The 21,398-nt window shown below is 38.4% G+C and overlaps 1 protein-coding gene across 1 annotated transcript in view; it reads right to left on the reverse strand.

Annotated features, from left to right (window-relative positions):
• LOC150086614 (uncharacterized) overlaps positions 1-21,398 on the reverse strand; it is a 199,280-nt gene that overhangs the window by 79,009 nt on the left and 98,873 nt on the right. Inside the window, exons 4-7 of the mRNA XM_090371477.1 lie at positions 20,621-20,725; positions 9,742-11,212; positions 2,270-2,341; positions 1,858-1,974 (exon numbers count right to left, since the gene is read on the reverse strand). Of these exons, the coding sequence (XP_090227603.1) occupies positions 1,858-1,974; positions 2,270-2,341; positions 9,742-11,212; positions 20,621-20,725 (1,765 nt within the window). The remainder of the gene's footprint in view (positions 1-1,857; positions 1,975-2,269; positions 2,342-9,741; positions 11,213-20,620; positions 20,726-21,398) is intronic.

A 21,398-nucleotide genomic window follows, 5' to 3' on the forward strand; every position in this document is an offset into this window, starting at 1 on the left:
AGATATAAATTTGATTAATATTCTCTGTAGTGTCATTATTATTTAGAAAATTTATCGTCCAACCTAATAAACATTTTCTTTTGAGGAAATTGATTTAAAACGTACAGTAATCAGTAAATAAGACATTCATGTATAACTAGAATTTATCAATAATTTAAAGTTTTTTTCTTCTGTTTTTGTGTTTTATGTGAATGTGTGTATGAAAAAAACATAGGCTTCACTAAAACAAATTTCTTTAGCTTGTGTGTAGGTCATCTGTTTCAAAGTATAACAAGAAGCCGATTTTATTTCAAGCTAAACTGCTCTGAAGACTACAATGGCTGCATTCAAAATCCTTTTATGGAACTCCAGTACTATTCAAAGTTGCATGGGAGTGTTTTATCAGCACCAAATAAAAACCGTTTCGGAATTTTCTATGGACATAATGCACAAAACCTAAGACAGGATCGATTACTAACATCGTTCTATTCGACAAAGCCGTAACACAGATGGACTGCGCATTTCACGTTATACTTCTCTTCGATTTTAAATCGAACTCAAAATGAGTCCCCATAGTTTTGATTCATAGGTCCACAGAGGTAAACTGATATCTATCAAAATGTACACCCAAAGACAGTTACCAGCAAGAAGGAACACGGTTGAGGACTTCAAGGTCAACACCTATCTTTAATGTGGGTGGGCCTATAAATTGAAAAATAAAAATCGATTAAAACATAAAACATTGGGTTTGATCGAAAAACGAAGTTCATGTTTATTAGATATACGGAGATTGGTAATGCAGTTTCGGTTTTATGACTTTGGTATTCTGTGGGAAATACGACTGCGAACAGAACAGATACAGTTCGCTTATCGTCTGCGTAGACTTAGAGGGACTGCTTAAATGTGTGTATATTTTGTGGGGAGGAATGTATTTAAATTTAACGATTTTGTATGCACATAATATCCACAGAAATACATTTGAATTTTTATTTCTTTCTATCGCAAATTATACATGACAATTGAGTTACATATCAACAAGGAAACTGAAATTCAAATTGGAAAAAAAAATTCTTTATCTAATTATTTCTTTAAAATAATTTACTTTATACTGTTTTATATTAATGACGAATCCATGGCTATACCTTACAATGACCAACTTTAATCATTGCCAACAGGCCCTCGTGAGTAGAACAGTTGGTATAATCTCCGTCCTCCCACACCTGGTGGAAAACACCTCAGTTCGAATCCTGTCAAAGACGCCAGGAATTTTGATTTGTCTTTTTAAAAACGTGGCTAAGTTAGTCAGTCTCAAACGATGGTAGCAGGTTTCTCCCTAAAAATGGATTTTTCATCCAGCAAAGAGCAAATAGACCACAGAACACACACAATGTACAGACTCATTATACATGGCGCAATATGGCCTTAGTTGTTGATTAGCCTTAAAACCCTACAACAACATCACTGACAATAGAAAAACATGACTGACTCCAATTATCAACTAAGATATAAAAAAGATGATCGGACAGAGCGCGTCCAATCGTGATTCATACAATACTCGTAATACAGCCGTCTTGGGTAGGATCGCTGTCCTCCCCACACCCCGTGGAAAAGACCTGAGTTCGAGTCCCGTCGATGACAATAGGAATTTTAAAGGGCCTTTTTCACAACGTGGCTGATTTAGTCGGTCTCGGTCAAGGGCACCATGGTTTTTTCTCCTGGAAACTTGGGTTTTTCATCCGGCAACCAGAAAGTGGACTTCAGAACACACGCAATTTACAGACAATATACAGGAGCAATGTGGCCTTATTCGCCAATGCTCTTAAAACCCTACAACGAAACATTTAGTAAAACAGTAATTAGTAGAAAACTCATTCTTACCTTGCTTCAATCCTGCCTTGTCTGCTGAACCTCCTTCCACTACCCAAGCTATTTCAGCATACAACCTGGAATCTTCTCCCTTTTTACCTCCCATAACACGAAGACCAAAACCTCGAGCTAAACAGAAGTAAATATTGGATAATTTAAATATTAACTGAGTTACTTTTATATTTTTCATGCATAAGATTTGCAAAAAAATAACAAGCCAAAATATTAAAAAAAATTCTTAAGCATACTTGCAATAAAAACAAAATAAAGAACAAGAAATATTTTTAATACTAAAAGCAAATAAAAATATTTTTAACACTGCAAACGAAAAAAGAAGAAATTCTACAGTTACTTTACTATATTACAGCAGCATTGTACAAAGCACACATGCGCACACTACCCACTACAAGAAATGGGCCCTTACTACGAGCACCTGGGTCATTGGGGTCACGCCTGAGAAAAACTCTTTGACGATGGACTTGGTTAGACTGGTCATCTGCAAAATCAAAGCAAAAGGTAAAATAATAGCATCAATCAACTAATCAATAATTCTTTCTCGCACTAATGCTACTTATACTAATGATACTACACTGCTGGGAAAAAATACACAAAAAACAAATTTATAGGATTTCAAAACGTGGCTGAGTTAGCCGGTCTCAGGTGAGGGCACCATGCTTTTTTTTTTTTTTTTTTTTACCTCACAAAAAGGTAGAAAAAAAGGGAGGGTTAATTTCCCCGAATCTCGGGATTTTCACATCAAACCAATCGAATACGCGCAAATACAGACACAATATACTAACATCTCATGGTCTTGGTTGCTTTGGAGATTAATATGCACACACCTAAACTATCACTTATAAAACCTATCACTTATAAAAAAGTTTGAATTTAGAAGTGTGATAAGAATTATGTTTAATATGAGAGTGTCCATCAAAGGTCAACAAACCCAATACTTCTACAACTGATTTCAATATAGGAAGTTAGTTGAGGTTGGCAGCTTCCAATTTGATTCTTCAGATTTAATTTAGGACCGAATACCTTACACCACGCTATTCTTTGTATATTTTCTGTTTCTAAATATGCATGAACTTGTTAGGGTCGATGGTCAACGTCATCCATAAACAGGAAATTAAGACAAGCAAACATTTAGAACACAAGAATCTTAACTGTACCTTTGGAAGCGGTCACAAAGAGGAGTACGATCATTGGTAGTGCTGTCCCAGATCACCAAATCACAAGGCTACTATCAACAGCTGTATTCCTCTTCATGTGTTCGATGGAGGATTGTATTTGGTTTTCTGTTGTCTCCAGATGTTGAGAATTGGGTGCAAACTGAATGGAGAATGAATTAGCTCTAAGTTAAGCTCTAAGCAGAACTGAAATGAGAATGAATTGGTTGTAGGCTGAATGGTTACTCAAAAGACAGAAGTACCACAATGATGGCCAGTGTGTCTGCAGGTAGCACAATTTAAAGTCCGCTTTTGAACTAGCACTTTATTAACATTAGTATGACAATGAAATAATAATACTTTGAAATGAAAGTTTGCGACCTGCAAATCAATCTGTTGACTTGAATTGCACTCTGAGACACTGAGTTGCCGCACCCAGAGACCATGCAGATTAGATGGCGGATGCGTTGAGATGAAATATACAAATGATTAAAATAAGAGACGACCAACGGACGGAAGCTTCGGCTGTTTATGAAAACGAGAGTAGAGGTCGTGGAGTTCAAAGCAATGCGTGTGTGGTGCAATTATTGTTGTTGTAGTGTTTTAGGAGCATCAGCGACTAGGCCGTATTGCTCCGTGTATACTGTCTGTAAATCCATGCGTTCTGAGGTAAATTTTCTGTTTGCTGAACGAAAAACGCGAGTTTCCGGGAGACAAAACCATGCTACCCTCGCCTGAGATCGACTAAGCCACGTTGTGAAAAAGACCCATAAAAATTCCTCACATCATCGACGGGACTGGAACTGAGGTCTTTTCCACCTGGTATGGGGAGGACGGCGATCCTACCAACTGTGCTACCCACGAGGGCGTGATGCAGTTAACAGGTTTCTTTCTCGCAGGAACCGATATCAGAGTATGACAATGATTGTAGGGATGACGAGACGTTATGTTAGATACCGATATCAGCAACTCAGCGAATTCGATTATCGGGTTTCGAGAGGCCGGATCGTCACGTCGTCGTGTAGCGGAACGCATGAGCCGTAACAATACCAAGGTACAGTGTTGACTATAGTGCCTGCGGAAAGTACGACAGCTCGTGGAATGGGTAATGGAACAAGACGGAGGACTACAGAATGGAAGGGGACGAACGTCTTATCCGTCCATAAGCTTACACTGCATTTACAGCCACGCTAGCTACCATCGAATGAGACGTGACATCAGGTAGCTGTCACCCCATTACCCATCGAACCATTGTACACCTTTGTACGCCCAAGGGGATCGCCGTGCATACCGGCCATTGCATCGATTACCCATAACTGCTGCTGATCGTCAAGAGCGTCTGGAATGGAGACATGCACGGGCCACATGAGATACAGAAAGGCGTCAAGTGGTGTTCAGCGATGAATCCGTTTCTGCTGGGGCCCGATGATCGCCACATACACGTGGCCACGATGTGGTGGACGTAATAATCGTAGTGCCATTGCCGAATGCCATACTGCACACCCTGTGGTGTTATGGTGGGGGAGCGATCAGCTTTGACTGGTGTCGATGTTCGTCAACGGCAATCTGACTGTTCACCGCTATGTCGCCAAGATTCTGGAACCCGTGCCTTCCTCTTTCTTACTGTAGTGCCTGACGCCATCTTTCACCAGGACAACGCTCGAACACAACAGTAGGAGTTTCCTCTGAGTGTCTTCAGTGAGGGCATATTGGCTCTGTTATCCAGTCCGCAGATTTCTCCCTCAATGCATCACGTGTAGGCCATGATTGGACGCCATCTACAGAGCCACTTGCAGCCAACAGAGAGCACGGTTGTTCTGCGGGACCAGGTGCAAGAGGCTATTCGACACCTTCACGACTCACTCCATTTATTCATCTTATCTGTCCATTCTAAGCAGCATTTTGTACCCTTAATGCGTTCACACTCATATTAGCGTTTACAACTTTTATCATGTTTCCTAATTTCTTGGCTATCATTACCCTAATTTAGAGAGAGAGAGAGAGAGAGAGAGAGAGAGAGAGAGAGAGAGAGAGAGAGAGAGAGAGAGAGAGAGAAAAGAGGAGAGAATTAGAGAGATAGAAAGATAAAGAAAAGAGAGATAAAATAAAGGAGAGAGAGAGAGAATGGGAGAGGGGAGAAAAAGAGAAAATGAAAAGAGAGAGAGATTGGAAAGGAAAAGGGCAAGAGCATAAAAATGAGAAAGACTGAACAATTAAATCAAATCTCCAATGCCATGAATGAGAGAGAGAGAGAGGGAAAGACAAATAGATAGAGAGTATAACAATGGGAGAGAAAGAGTATAAAGATGAGAGAGAGAGGTCGAACAATTAAATGAAAGATGGAACAGAATAAATGAATGAAGAGAGAGAGAGAGAGAGAGAGAGAGAGAGAGAGAGAGAGAGAGAGAGAGATCCAACAATTACAAATGTACATGAAAAATTGAATGGAATGAATGAATATTGAATGATTTAAGTCTGAAATCATTCATTCAAATTTAAATCTGAACGATAATTAACGATTTTAATAAATAAAATGATTAGAGAGAGAGAGAGAGAGAGAGAGAGAGAGAGAGAGAAAGGGAGTATAACAATATGAGAGAAAAAGGGGAGCGAAGGCATAAAATTGAGAGTCGAACAATTAAATGAAAAACTGAATAGAATGAATGATTGCACATTGAATGACACACACAACAATGAAACGAAATCTTGAATAGAATGAATGTAGATTGAACGAGAGAGCGAGAGAGAGAGAGAGAGAGAGATCGAACAATTAAATAAAGATTCAATAGTATGAATGACTGAAGACGGAATGAGAGAGAGAGACTGTGTGTATACGTATACGAGCGAACGAGAATATTAGAGTGAATATAATAATGAGAGAGAGATATATTAATTGAACAATTAGATGAAAGGTTGAATAGATAACAACATCAAGTGTACGCCATCTTGCGTAACGTCCCTTGCACGCTTGATGCAGTCAGAAGCACTTTACAATGGAAATCGGAAAAGGTCATCTTATCGGCGATATTCATTCGCTACCAATGTGCTATGAATAAATGTTTATAAATGAACAGATCCGAAATGACGAGGTGTCCACAAATGCCCTTCTGCTAGAAGCCATCGGATGCACCATTGAACGCACATTTGCAACAGAAATTGCACCTTCACACCGCATTCGTAAATATTCCGTTGCTTTTCGTGCATTGACACAAGTAAGTCCGCGGATCGCAGCTGGATAACCGTCAGTGCAGTTTTGTCGTTGCTGTCGAGAGTTCTGCAGACGCTATTTCAAAAATAGTTTGGCTCATTTTTAGAAACAAAAAAAAAAAAAAAAACATAAATAGAAGCAGTTGACTGGACATATTAGAACTCTGGTGTCCATAGTTTTGCAAAAAATGCTAATTTGTAATAGTTTCTTTGTTTTTATTTTATAACGGCAGAAAATTTCTAAGTTCGAGAGCCTGGAATTTTTATGGGCCTTTTCCACAACGTGGCTGAGTTAGTCGTTCTCAGGTGACATGGTTTTTCTTCCTGGAAACTCGGATTTTTCATGCAGCAAACCGAAAATCGAACTCAGAACACACGCAATTTACAGACAATATACATGGAGATTTTGGCCTTAGTGGCTGATGCTCCTAAACCTCTACTACAACAACAAAACTATTCTGTCCTCGCCTGAGACTGACTAACTCAGCCACATTGTGAAAAATGTCCATAAAAATTCCCTGCATCATTGATGGAAGCGTTGTGGCGGCTTCAACGTCTGTGATAAATAAAACTAGAAAAATACAACCTTGTATGCAGGTAGCTCAGTTAGATATGCAAATTATTTGATTTCGGACCCGTCAGCAAATTGCTTTTCTGATCTATATGGTTGTGTGAATGTGCTGGTTTTCCATCCCGCTGCATTGAACATTGAACAATTTCATCGTTAATCTAGATTCCATTCAGAAGAGGGCAGTTAGGTTAATTAATGACTCATCTCTAACAGTCTCTTCACTCTCTGTCTCATAGACGTTCTGTTTCTGCTGCATGTCTTTTCTACAGATACTTCCATGGGCACTGTTCTTCTGAATTGGAATCTATAATTCCCGCTCTTTCTCTCTCTCTCTTTCAAGACGTCCGAACACGTGCTGCCACCAGCCAACATCCATTTAGTGTCCAACTTCAAACTCACAGAACCAACTTTTCATCTTCCTCGCTTATTCATTCAACTGCCATTTTCTGGAACAACCTTCCTTCATACGTATTTCCTGAAAATTACAGTCTACAAAATTTCCTAGAACTAATTTCCATGATTTTATGGTTCGAATTTGGACCGTTGGTTGTAGTGGACCGTTTGGTTGTAGCACCAAAAGCACAGCGCCGAGTTGAACGACGACATCTTGGAAAATTCCATGTTGCCCACGCCCAATGGAAACAGACCCCATGTTCCTGGTCAATCATATCCATTCCCGTACAGTGCGTGGTGTCAAAACTGCATACCTTTGGGATGGACTGTAATGTCGGATCAAAGCGTGGCCACTACGTTCTTCTTTTACGGATGAACTGCAGACTGCACTAAAGGGATGCAAACAAATTCTCTAAAGTTCTTCGAGCAGTGTACACAGGCCACAAGGAAGGTCCATACTGGTATGGGGATGATTTATCGAAAGTTTGTAGTGACAGGGAGGCCATAATCCCACTGTATAATAAATATATTATCTTTTACGCGCGCACACAGCCAGATACAGGGGGAAAAAAATACCCATCAGCCTACAGGAAGGTCACGTGTAATCTAAGATTAGACACTTAGACAGTTCATGATTTGGACCAGACAAGCATGGGACTTCTCAGTTCGGCAGGCAACACTTTACAGCTGGTGTGGTACCATAAGACATTGTATTTTGGTAAGCACTGTTCCAACACAGATTGGATATCATCAATAGGAAAGCAGGGTTGTACACAGCGAGAAAGACGTTTATTCTGGTGTTGAATTCGTTTATGTATCGATTATGGCGAGGACTTGCTCTGAGATTTGGCGTCTACATCAGGTGGATTTGGTTGCAAATTTCTGCACATCCACTTCATTTGATTCCGATATTTGAATGGCTGGTGATGATTTTGCGGTACTGAGTCGCTTAGTTGAGTCTATGTAATTTTCGCAAAGCACCGGGGTTTATTTCAAGGATTTTGCAAGGGGACGATGGACACAGAAGTTCCAGAAATCTGGGTTAAAAAATAAAAAAAAATATCACTTTTGGTATTAACGGTCCCAAAACGCGGTCTAATAACAGTGTTAGGTCTGTAGACGTGTGAATTCACGATTTACATGTTATGTGGGCTGAAAAACCCAGAAAACTCCAGGGCGAATTCTAAGCCTCGACTGAGGCAGACTGATATGATTAGGGATCTTATGAAGGCCAAAATATTTTCTTGAATGTGAAAAAAAGATTCCAGCAGCTGAAGAAGTGTATCAACGTTGATACTGTCAAAGGCAGTTTTCAGATCAGCATACAGAACGTCTAATTCTCTTTTATCATTGAAAGCTTTCAATGCAAAGTTGGACAACACCGGTGGATTTTTCACAGTGGAGCGGTTATTGTTGCTGTAACAGGGTTTTAGGAGCTTCAGTGACTAAGGCCATATCGTTCCGTGCATAGTCTTTAAATTGCGTGTGTGCCGAGGTCGATATCTGTTTGATGGATGAAAAACCCGACTTTCCGGGAGACATAAAAACATACTACCCTCTCCTAGACCAAATCTGCCACCTTAAAAGGTCCATGAAAATGTCCCATAAAAATTCCTCACGTCATTGATCGGATTCGAATTTCGAACTCAAGTCTTTTCCACGTGGTATGGAGAGGATGGCGATTCTACCAACTGTGCTACCTACGAGGGCCTGGAGCAGTTAGCTAATGCATAGTGGCATTGTGGAGACTATAGGGAAAGGAGACGCTTTGTTAAGATGGGTAAAATTGCTTTATCCAATATATGTTGTAGGCTCGAAGCCGACGTATATGTCTGAAGCGCTTGGTGCTGCAGACACCGATGTCTTCTGCAAAGTTGGAGTATTAATAATAATAAGAGAATTGTAATTGCGCACATGGAACACTGTGTCCAAGTGCGGAGATTGAAACTAAAAAATATGATATATGAAAAAAAAAAAAAAACAGGCATCGAGCTTTTTGAAAGGATCCAAAGGATTCACTATATGGCTAATACTAATATCTAATATTAATTCCAACTGCCTGCGAAAAGTAACGGGTCAATAGTATTCTGCCATGACTGAAGCCAAAGGTGTGCTTAAGTTGCATAGCAAACCCTGATGTGGCCTCATTGCAATGTTCGATTTCAGCGTCCCCAGCGAAGAATTCGGATTTGGAGTTGTCACATTAATTTTATCGGTCCAATATAAGAAATTTAACGACGTTTAGGATTCCTTCTGGCTGGGAGAGGAGTCGGTGCATTGCAGTGGAGTGCTACAAGTACGCCAAGACTCTGTCCTTATTCATTTCCTTATTAAGCCTTATTCATCCTACACCTTATTAATTTTTTCATTAACACTCGTGATTTTCCAAACGTGATGGTGTCAGATTACTTTTTGGAGGGGGCATATAGTCTGAATAAGAGTAATTATAATATATAACTAATCCATTTTATAAAAAACAGTAATAATGGGACGTAAATTTACTTTATTTTTCAGTCATGAAATTTAATGAAAAACAGCACTTGCAGAAACACGTACCTTTTTTCTCGGAGTCCACATCATCAATGACAATTTTGATGTGGTCCCTTTCAGGCGCAGATGCTCTCCTCTCCGGTCTTCCTAGTTCTTCGCGAGGAATGTCCAAGGAGTGTGTACTTCTTGTCCTATTGTGAGGCATGTGAAACAAACTCATTTGTCCATCGAGGAAAGGGATTTGGGGCAAGGCACGTCCAGTGCTACTTCTCCTTGGAAAGTCACCTTCGTACTCATAATCCTGGCGTCTATTTCCTGGATAATCACCAACCACATCTACCATTACAAAAGGGATGCTTCTTCTAACTGTCGGTGCGGTATTCGGGACAAGCTCAGTTTCATCGATAGAGCAGGACATATCGGTCGACAGTCTGACTGTTTCGACTTCTTCTGGAGAAGGACTGCTATCAATGGTTACTGGTGGACTTAAGTTGCCTTCTCTTTTAAAATCTGAAGGTCGTCTTTGGGAGGGTGGCTTATTTAACGACTTTCGTTTTTTATCCGACTTTCTTCCTTCTGTATAATAAGGATCATATCGTCCATCGCACGTGCTACGTTCGCTGTACGTCGAATATTCTCCACTCGCATCGCTCACGTCCGAGCTTTCTGAGCTCATGTGACGAATGTAAAGAGCAGCGTCCGATGCAATATGGCGGAGTGGCTTTGGAGAAGTCCTGTCGTGTTGTCGCCGCTTTCGACGACAGTAGTCAAGCTCGTTGTCGTAGCTTTCTAAGGCACTGCTAGACTCCAGAGACGTAACCGGCTGGCGTTGTTTATGGGTTTTGTCTTTGTGATAAGAACTCGGTTCCGATTCGGGCTCGTCTTCGTAATTTTTCTGGCGTTGAATTCGTGATCGGCGTCTTATCCGATTTCTTCGTCTTCTATCGTGGGTTCCTTCGGAAATGTCTTCCAGGGAGCTTTCGGACGCTGAAGATACTCGAGATTGTTGATGTGGTTGTTGTCCGGAATATCTGTTGAAAGATCCTGGACTGTGTCTGCCTATTCTGTTTGGACTTATGCTTGGAGGTAAGGGTTTAACGACGCCTTTCTGGGATTCTGACGATGACCTTCTATCGCTTGGGGTTTCTGATGAAGCGTATTTGTCACCCAGACGATCCTGACGCTCTGGCGAAGACGAACGTGAGGTTTCCTTCTTATCGTTTGTTGACTGAAGTCTCTCGATTCCATCTCGCAGTCCTTCAATGGACTTTTGCCGTTCTACAGGTGGCCGACTTTCTTTTCGAGGTTTTCTGTCAGTCGTCAAGATAGCGCATGAATCATCTCTAGATTCTTCGCTCTGAGTTTTTCGAGATTCAAACCAGCTTGCGTTCTCACGAACTTGCCGTATGATTTCAGGGTTACAGATTGACCTTCGGCCTTCCCCGAGGTTCAGTGCAGGCGTTCCGAGTACATCGAGATCGAAATGGCCCAGTGAAGGTATAGCGCCTTCCTTTTGTCCTTTAGCTATCCTCTCGGCCTGAAAATAAAGCAAATTAATTAAAATGTTTGTATTTAATTAAAATGTAATTAAAATCCACCATTAACTGAGACAATCGATCAAGAAACGTCCACGAAATGTACATGCATGTATTTATTTAAATTTTTATTATTTATTTATTTATATTTTTAATTTTTTAAAAAATAAAATATAAATTTTATAATAATTTATTTTGTTTTATTTAAAACACAACCGAGATTTTTTTTTGTTATTTAATATATTCAAATTTGTTTAATAAATTCGTCAACACGTTACCCGAAAAATTTTAAATGTATAAAAAGTATTTAAAAAGGTTTTTTTTCTTTATCAAGGACGATGAAGACTTTGTTTCATATTTAAATTTATTCGATGTTTCAAAATCGGATTCCAGATGGACTAATGCGATGAAAACAAAACTAAACCCATAAAAATATTCGGATATTCGAGAAACAAAACACTTAAATTTGAATAAGAAGCGTTTGGTTTTTGTGTTTTTTTTCCTTCTAAATCGGCGACTTGGAGTGATTTTTAACATTTCATATTCCTTTCTTACAGTAGATGGCGCCACAACGTTATAATAACGGCAGGAACTAAAATTAATTTTGAAATTTACAAATATCTTATTTTTAAACTCTCACCCCCATCTCCAAGGGACAGAGCAGAAAATGAGTATTTTGGAAACGAAAGCACGTACGCGCTGAGGAAGTCTTGGACCTGTCGCATATTTGTTTAAATAAATAAATTTGCAGCCATCGTCAATCCACTGCAGGATGGAGGCCTTCACAAGTCATATTGAGGGAATGTGCCAGTGCCACGCTGGTCCAGTGCAGGTTGGCAGAGAGACCATAATTAGCAGTCACGGGCTTGAACCCAGGTCTACTCAAAGAGCGTGTGCTATTGCACTCCCGCTCCTGACCACTTGGCTACGAAGCCGTATATATGTTTATAAACCCTAAAATAAGATCGAGGAGGACCCTGGGGCAACTATGCCACTGCGCCTCCGCAAATTTGGTAAATGCCTACACTATTTCAGATAGACATCGCTAAAGAATAGATCAGCGTTCTTTTTAACTCATGAGCAATATGAGGGACCATCAGTAGCGGATCCTTTAACCAGTGGTGTAGTAGAAGAGCCAGGAGACCCTGCAATATGGTAGTTTCGGAATAATTTCACAACTATCACAACAAAATAAGGCATCTTAAAATTCCATGTAGTGTAATGAAATATAAAACACGCTAAATTACGTTTAGACCTAAGAATATTTACAAGGTGGACCCAATCAGTTTGAGTTGATTTACTCCCTTTGGTCAATTTTTTGAGAGACGGGCCCCCGACTTTTCTGCTACGCCACTGCCTTTAATATTTCACATCGTTGTCCATTGCTTGTAAAAGCCTAAAACTGGACAGGAACCAGCTGCTAATTTCATCGAAGCCAAATTAAAATTGAGCGGAAAATTTAATGAGAAGTGCTGTGAAGAGCTGTGAGCTAATTTTGATTTGAATCGGTTTGTTAGCCATGATATTTGCTCTTTAAGGATATCTAAAATTATGGATATGAAGTGAAGAAAGTTCAAAGCAGCTCAATTATGCATTTTAATTCTAGAAAATAGTTGTGATGGGCTCGCAAGCTTTTGTTTGTTCTATCAAATTCAGTTCATTATTTGTACGCTCCACCCAACTTTAAAATAGTTCGGAAAGCTCTCAAAATCCATCTAATAATAACGTAACTCCCTTTAGATGGAACAACGATACCAAAAGTTACCAATCTGTAGCCATAAATAACAATTTAGGTGATATAAGATAGCATTTAATTAATAATGCTAATTATGTACAATAGTTACAACATGCAATAACTAACAGCAATCTGCTGAATGTATTGCTGATACAGAATCAATACAAATACAAAATCCATGAACATGAGTTCACTGTACTCATAACGGTGTCCCACGGTTGGAGGTGCAGGTAATCTCTTGTCTGGCCCTAGTCCTGGATGCCAATGATTATGACAGAAGAATCAAAGTTCCCGCTCCTGTTAAAAAAATTGAAGTTAGTGTAGTGTCATGGTCATTTTCCATGACAATCTTCGTAGAAGTATAGAATCAAACTCAAATAGTGATAACCTATTAGCCGTTAACCAGGCTCTGAATTTCCTGGTAAAAATTAAAAAGTGCTCCATGAAACTTGAAAGATTTCTTTCAAGAATAAAACTTAGATAAAATTGGGCTTGGTGCTGCGACTTCGAAACAAAGCAGGTGTCAACACCGGAAAGTCCTTGAGCAGCATAGTGCATATTAAGCCCCTTCCCTCCCACTCTAGGTGGAAAAAATCCTGGTTCGAATCCCGTCAATAACACTAGTAATTTTTTATGGTCTTTTTTCCACAACGTGACTTAGTCGGTCTCAGAACATAGGGTACATGGTCTCCTTCCATCCTGAAAACTCGTTTTTCTTCCAGCAAACAAGCAAATCGAGCATAGAACACCCAATTTACAGACATACTATATACGGCGCAATGTGCTCTAAGTCGCTGATGCACCTAAGACAAAAATGACAACGCTGGAAACGAAATTAACCTCTGCCCCACAACCAAAAAATCAATAGTATTCCTTCGTATTTTGAGAGGAGCAGAAATTAAAATAAGGTTAATAAGAGGGCTGTTCAATAAAGAATGATCATAATTTTTCTTCACAGCATACGTTTATTAACCATCAATATTTTGATGGTCCTTTTTAAAGTAGTCCCCACTTGGTGAAATGCACTTACTCCAACGTTTCTGCCATTCTTCAAAAAACACGATGGAAGCCATTTTTTATGTGCATTTCAGAATCGCCTCCGATGTCTCTACAACTTCTTATGACGACTGGAAAAGTTTTCCTCGCCGCTCCTTCTTTAACTTTGGAAATAAACAAAAATGACAGGAAGCAAGGTTAGAGTTGTAGGGCAGATGAGTAACACATTTGACATTAATGCTAAGTACTCGATGACGGTATGAGCAATGTGAGTTATTACATTGTCGTGGTGCAGCATCCACCTACCTGCGTGAAACTATGGTCGTTTTCGACGAATGTGATCCCGCGAAGGATGCAGTATACTTCTGTAGTAAGGTCCCGTAACAGTCGTATGACATGGCATATAACATGCTGAAAAACTATTCCTTGAACGTCAAAAAAAGAGATGACCATAATGTTTCCTGCAGGAGCCACAACTTTGACTTTTTTCGGTTTTGGGGATGACGGAGATTTCCACACAGAGCTTTGTTGCTTACTCTCTGAACCGAAATGATGAAGCTGTTTTATCCGCCATTATCACCTGTACAGAACCTCACCATCTTCAGTAGCCATCCGTTTCAGCTCCTGACAAACCTCCATGGAAACAGCAAGTTCGCATGGAAATTTGTTAGGGATGAGTAGGCTTGGAACCCAGCGTGCACAAACACGTGTCATATGCAAATGGTCATGAAGAATACCGTGCGTGCTTCCTACAGATATTCTCAAAGTCTCTGCCAGTTGCCTTACTGTAAACGACGATCTTCTCCCACGATTACAGAAGCAGTCTATGGTTTCTGTAGTGACAACAGTGTTTGGAGTTCCAGGACCGCCGATTTTTTGATTGAAATCAAGTCCATCTTTAAATCTTCTGAATCACCTGCGAGCTGTGCTATATGGAAGCGTAGATTCACCATAAGCCTCTTTTAACATTTCATACATTTCAGCTGACGTTTTCTTGAGACAGAACCAAATTCTGAGGGCGGCTCTCGTGTCCCTCCATTGCTACGTAGGTGAAATTTAACAGGCATAATCTTGACCGACGGCCGAGGTCACACTGTGCGCACGAGTTAACTGCGCAGTTGCTAGGTGATACATCTTGGTTTGGTCTTAAATTTCGCAGCTTAGCTAGAAATAGCAAACAGTACTGTTATTCATGAAAAATTATGATCATTTTGGAACATATTTCTTTCAACTTCCTCTATTAATGTTTTAGCTTGTCTTTCTTTGTATACCATCGCTTTTCTGCAGTTATTTCACAGATAGTTCCATTACGGTATTTGGAGTTAAAAAAAAAACAGCAATGGAGATATCGAAATCCAAATAGCGCTGTTTGTTTGGAAGTAAGCATTTCACTATAATAGCACACCATCAAATAAAATAATCAATATGGCCTACGGCACGTGGAGGACCTTACTGGATATTTTATTACGTTTCAAACGCGACTTCTTTCGTGTAGGAAAAAAAACAACAACAGGAGAGTGCTTCATATCAACAATGGACAGTAATGACTGATGGAGAAAACCGAATTTGTGGATGCTTCAACTCTTGTTGTTGAAATTCTTTTATATACGGCCAAAAGTAGCAGATTTAAGAGAAAACAAGCCAAGGCTTGTGAGGCTCTGTAATCTCTTACTGTGGTAGAGACAGAGGCGTTGTTCTCATTACAACACCGTAATTTGCGAAATGTCCGTCTATACACTATGTTATCAAAAGTATCGGAACAGCAAGAGATTTTTCAGTGGAAAGAGACAATTTTCATCAGATACATTTAGTGCTTATGCTTAATATTTTAATGCATTATGCTTAAAAATAGCGCTTTCTTTCTGTTGATTATGGCTTTTCGAGTCTAAATAAAAAATAATTTATTGAGAAATTATTTGATTGCGTTACACTGACGTCATGATATGATGTCATGACTGGGTAAAGCCATAGATAGAGTCCTGTAGTGAGTCATGGGTAAGCACATGAAGCTGACTATATCCTTCCACTTATTCACGATGTCTGATTCTCTATCAATTTATTGTTTTACATCAGTCTTAAACAATATTACAAATTTTACATCAATCTTAAACTTTAATATGCTTTAAGTTAATTAAATTAATATCTAAAAGTCAGTCAGTAGCATTTATTAAAGATAACAATTTTTAATAATTATAAAATAAAATAGTTAATGCTATTTGGCCTAATTTAAATATGAAATTAGGACTATCCCATTCTTTAATACGATTTTGTGGCCAACTGCGTAAACTGCTTAGTTAATGCGATGGTCTTAATGCTCACGGCGCCATCGCGGCTAGCACAGTTGGTAGAATCGCCATCCTCCCCACATCCCGTGGAGAGACCTGAGTTGAAGTCCCGTCGATGACGTGAAAAATTTTTATGGGCCTTTTTCACAACGTGGTTAAGTTAGTCGGTCTCGAGGGTAACATGGGTTTTCATACCGGAAACTCGAGTTTTTAGTCCAGCAAACAAAATCTCAACCAGAGATCACGCAATTTACAGACATAATATATACGGAGCAATATCGCCTAAGACCCTACAACATCCAACAACCAACCCATACATGATGAAAGAGCTGATTGCATTTCGCGATGTTTGGCTTAGACGCCGTCGCCTTCCCTTGAAAGCCGAGACTTTGGAACTACGTATGTAGTATGTTCGTAAAGATTTTAACCCTTGATGCTTAAAATTTCCTGGTTGATTTTTTGCATGGATGTTAGACGAGATTGTCGCCCTGCCCTTCAGAGTACTCTTTTGTCACGCAGAGTGAGTATCCATGGTCTTCCTGTGAGTTGGAAGAAGGTGGTGGTACCGTCACACTTCCATTTCATGATAACAGTCGACCTTGGATGGTGCAGGCTGTCAGCAACTGCACAAATTTACAAGCTAGCAATGTGACAGAGGATAATCACACTCCTCTCGAAGTCAGTCGGCTCGCCTCCACGTGCCACGACAAGAACAAGTAACTTGTGTGGCTCATACGCTTCGCTTATATACCGGTCTGGGAGCAATGCCGGATTTGGCGAGTCTATGGCCCTGACACGCATATTTTTAGAATCCCTAATATAAGACCTCGGGGCCGATACTGATTGCACTGTTCTGGGCTGGTTAGTCGTTTTAGGATTTTAAGCACATCAGCAAGTTGGACCATGTTGAATCATATATATCTGTAAATTGCGTGTTTACTTGACAAAAAACCTGAGTTTCCGGGAGAAAGACCACGTTACCGTTGCCTGAGACCGATTAACTAGCTATGTTGTGAAAAAAAGCTCATAAAAATTAATCGCCTCGTTGCTGGGATTCGAACTGAGGTCTTTTCCAATCGGTATTAAGAGGACGGTGATTATACCAACTGTGCTACCCACGAGGGTTTTGTTCTGGCTCCCACGCGATCGTAAGACCCAGAATCAATTGCAAATCGGTAAATCCGGCCTTGGATCCGAGTACCTTGTTTATCAAGAAAGGTCGAAAACAGATGTTCTCTATACTTTTTGAAGGGCAGTATGTATCAGATACGTTTCCTCGCAGGTTCTTTGAAAGAACTATGGGAGTCGTTCCATTATCTCTAAGTATATCTTCTCTCTCCCTCTCTCTCTCTCTCTCTCTCTCTCTCTCTCTCTCTCTCTCTCTCTCTCAAGAAAATCAAACAAAAATAAATAAATCGGAAACCAGAAGTGCAGTCTGTAATTTGAATATATTGTGAATTTTTAAAGCTTTTAGAATATAACCCATTGCGTTGTAACCTTTAGCATTCTTTGAGCACTTTCAGTAATGGATGCAGAATAAGATGTTCGAAAACAAGATAGGATAACACTGTAAATAACTGATGTTTCCGTTTGATGAAACAGCATGTGACATGAATCTTTTACAAGATGCACGAACGCGTTTTTATTGACAAAGAGAAACAACGACATATTCTATTAACTGTTGTTTAAAATTTTATTTATTTATTTTTTTTCCCCATGTATCTTTCAACGTAACGTAATTGAATTCCTGACTTAATCAACCCTTACAAAAAAAAAAGAAAAAAAAAAGAGATAAACAAAAAGAGTGCCAGAAATATTTTAAAGAAATGTAGTCAATACAGAAAAAAAAGAAAATGCACAAACTAATTTACGTTGTATCTAGTCTGTGGAGAAATTAAAAATTTTAAAGTAAAGAAAACTAGTAAGAGCTGGTAAAACTATTTATGTCTGTATATTATTACAAACAAAGATGTCGCTTTAAAAAAACCTCGCTTCCTGAGCACGAGAGTACAATCAACTGCTTTACAAGTTTAATTTCGTTCTCAGATAAGAATAGTTTTTTTTTATCTCAGAAATTGTAATAAATAAATAAGATTTACGATTAATTAAAACTGTATTTAGCAAATCATTTAATTAAACATGCAATTATAATTTATAATTTTTGTATTAAAATCTGAAAAATGGATTAAAACTATTTTCATTACGAAGAATGTTAGCAGCATTTTTTTTTTATTTTAAAAACTTCAATTTACATAAATTAAATTAATTATTTTTATTTTCACGTTAATTTAATTTCGTATTAAGTTAATATAAAATTGAATATAATTTCATATTAACATCACATAATTTTAAATTTATGTCCTTAAAAACATATTTTTAAAAATGTAAAAATGTAAAATTTCAATTAATTTTAAATGAATTTTGAAAAATCGAACTAAAAATCGAATAGAATTTTAATTAATTTAAAAACGGATTAAAAATTAAATCGTAATTTTAATTATTTTTAAATTATTTTTTAAAACATAAACTAAAAATCTAAATTAACATAATTTTGAATTAAGTTTTGAAGTTTACATTTTTCAATGTTTATTTTAATTAATTATGTTCTAAAAGTTTAATTACGTTCATAACCAATTCTATGCATAAATATCTTTGGAAAAAAATTATTCGAAGTCACTAATATTATAAATATTACATAATGTGCAGAACTGGATAAAAGTAGCCATCAAAATAAACATCATCCTCTTTACTGGATCAAGTGTACAAGACCTGAATTCTGCGATTTTACTTCAGGTAATATTCTTCCAAAGATTTCCAGACAGAACATTTCCTTTGAATTTATATTTTTCATAAAATCGCGTTTTATGTTTAGCATTCTGAATGCGGAACAGTCAAATAGCAATGAAAAATGCACTCAGTATATGCAGGGAACAGATCGAAATCAGAAAATATGGACTATTTACAGTCTCAAAACACATCCCATGCATGATTAATGGAACTACCAAAAAGCTTACTGTACGAGTCACGTACATATCTCACTGAAGTTGCGAATTGCTTCTGGAATATTAGCGTGAGTGATATAGCACGGCCCTTTTCTATTCATGGCAGAATATCCAGAAGGGTTGTTGAAATAAAAGATGCATAAATCGACTCCACAATGAGGTACATAACGGATTCATCCACACCACAAAAATTTGTGACCCAAGATTTGCTATTTTTGCGCATATCTCTAAAGTAACCATAAAAATAAAGGAGATGAGCAGGAAAAGTGGATAATATAGAAATAAGGATTTCATATTCATTCAGTCCTCAGCTATGGATTATGAAAAAGTGTAGCTGAAGTTTCACGTGTAGATCTTCGCACAGCGATCATGTTTCACATGTTGTTAGGAAAAATTCCATGCGAATGTCATAACGTGAAGGTTCAACATGGCTAACAGGAGATCGTTACATCGCCTGAGCACGACCAATTACCGTGCATTGATCGTCTATCTCAGAAGTGCGTCGACCTTGGTGGTGGTAGTTATGTTGAATAAGGAAAACATGCAGGTTGTTGTGGCACATCTACTAATTCGGGAGCAGATTTATGAATTTGCGCACATTAGACAGCGTATGAGTACCCTACGGAAGGAACACTTAAAAATATTCAAATAACGATGTTCGAAACACAAATTTCAGACTATTTTTTATTTAAAAAATTGTACATGGCCACATGTCTCAATCTTCTTAAACACACGGCCCAAGAAATTTCTCGGGCACAATATGAAAGTTCTTGGGGAAAGAAAATTTTCGATGAACGACTGTGTGAAGTTGGCTCCATGTCAACTATTTGCAACATAGGAACTTGGCTAACGCTCTAATGTGCTGACCTGTCACAGCGTAAAAATGAGATCATGCTGTGAAGTCGTGGTATTTGTCGTTCGAAGAGTACCTCACGGAAGCACTCACAGTACCATAAAGTACTTACAGTACTTGCAGCCTTAACGTTGTCAACTATTCGTCAAACTAAAGTCAGACGAACAGTCGACAACGTTCGATGTAGAGTTGCGATCCACAATGAGATATCTGAAGTCTAGAGTAAGAAGAAAAGCGAATGCATCAGAAATTCTAATCAACTAGTTATTAAATAAACAGACATTGAAACAAAAAGCCAGAAACTTTGAACCAAATATTGAACAGTACAACTGTGGTTCAACGACAACTATTTGTCGTTTTAAACTCAAATAAACATTCAGAGACTAAAAAAAAAAAAAAAACCAATAGTTGTTTCTGCAAAGGCATCAACTGGTTGCCATTGCGGCATACTACTTTGAGACTTTTGCCGGCGCAATTAATATATAAAATACTAAAGAAGTTGGACACATTGTAAATACAGTATTTGGTCAATTTCTTACCATTCTTCGAACAGAGGGAACTCTATGCATGCCAGCCCCAGGCGGAGGTTCAATCCCAAGACGATCTTGACCTTGACGTCTTCTACAAAAACTGCATTTCCAACCCTGTAACAATAAATAAAAAGAATTATTTTTAATATATATTAAGACTGAAGGAAGACTGACAAAAAGTGTTTTTTGACGCGTCCACAAATACATAGAGCTCATGTTACTTTCGTGTCCGTCAGATCGTTCGTCCGTCCGCATGTAATAACCCAATCCTCAATGAGTGATCTTGATGCACTTTTATATATTGCTGTTTGATCAGGTTCGAATTTATGCCTAGACATGCAAGACAATTTTTTGTCTACGGTCCGTAATTTGGTATATCCATCCACCTTCCCTGATAACTCGCAACACAAGTTCTGCCGAATTCAACAGATTATCTGTTCAAACAGGCGCGTGTAAACGGTTGCCCCTGCATGAGACTATATTTCATGCAACAGTTATAAAAATAAATCATAAAATTAGCATTTTAAGCATCATTATTTGAATATTTTCCCTTTGGCCCCCAAATTTGGAACTCGTGTAAAAATAATTTTTCTAGGGGCCTATGCACAGATATTTCAACTAGAGCCGTGTTATTTTATCTACACACTATGTCGTGAGGTACGTACGAGTATAAATCTTTATGTGCTTATTAAATAATGAAACTTCTTTTATTAATAACTTTGAAATCATTATGATTAAAATTGAAGTGAAAGCAATTACAGCGAAAAATCGGTTATCTTCAGTAAGA

This window comes from Mastigoproctus giganteus, chromosome 4, assembly GCF_048544385.1.
Source record: "Mastigoproctus giganteus isolate SK-2022 chromosome 4, ASM4854438v1, whole genome shotgun sequence".
In the NCBI taxonomy this organism is placed as follows: Eukaryota; Metazoa; Arthropoda; class Arachnida; order Uropygi; family Thelyphonidae; genus Mastigoproctus; species Mastigoproctus giganteus.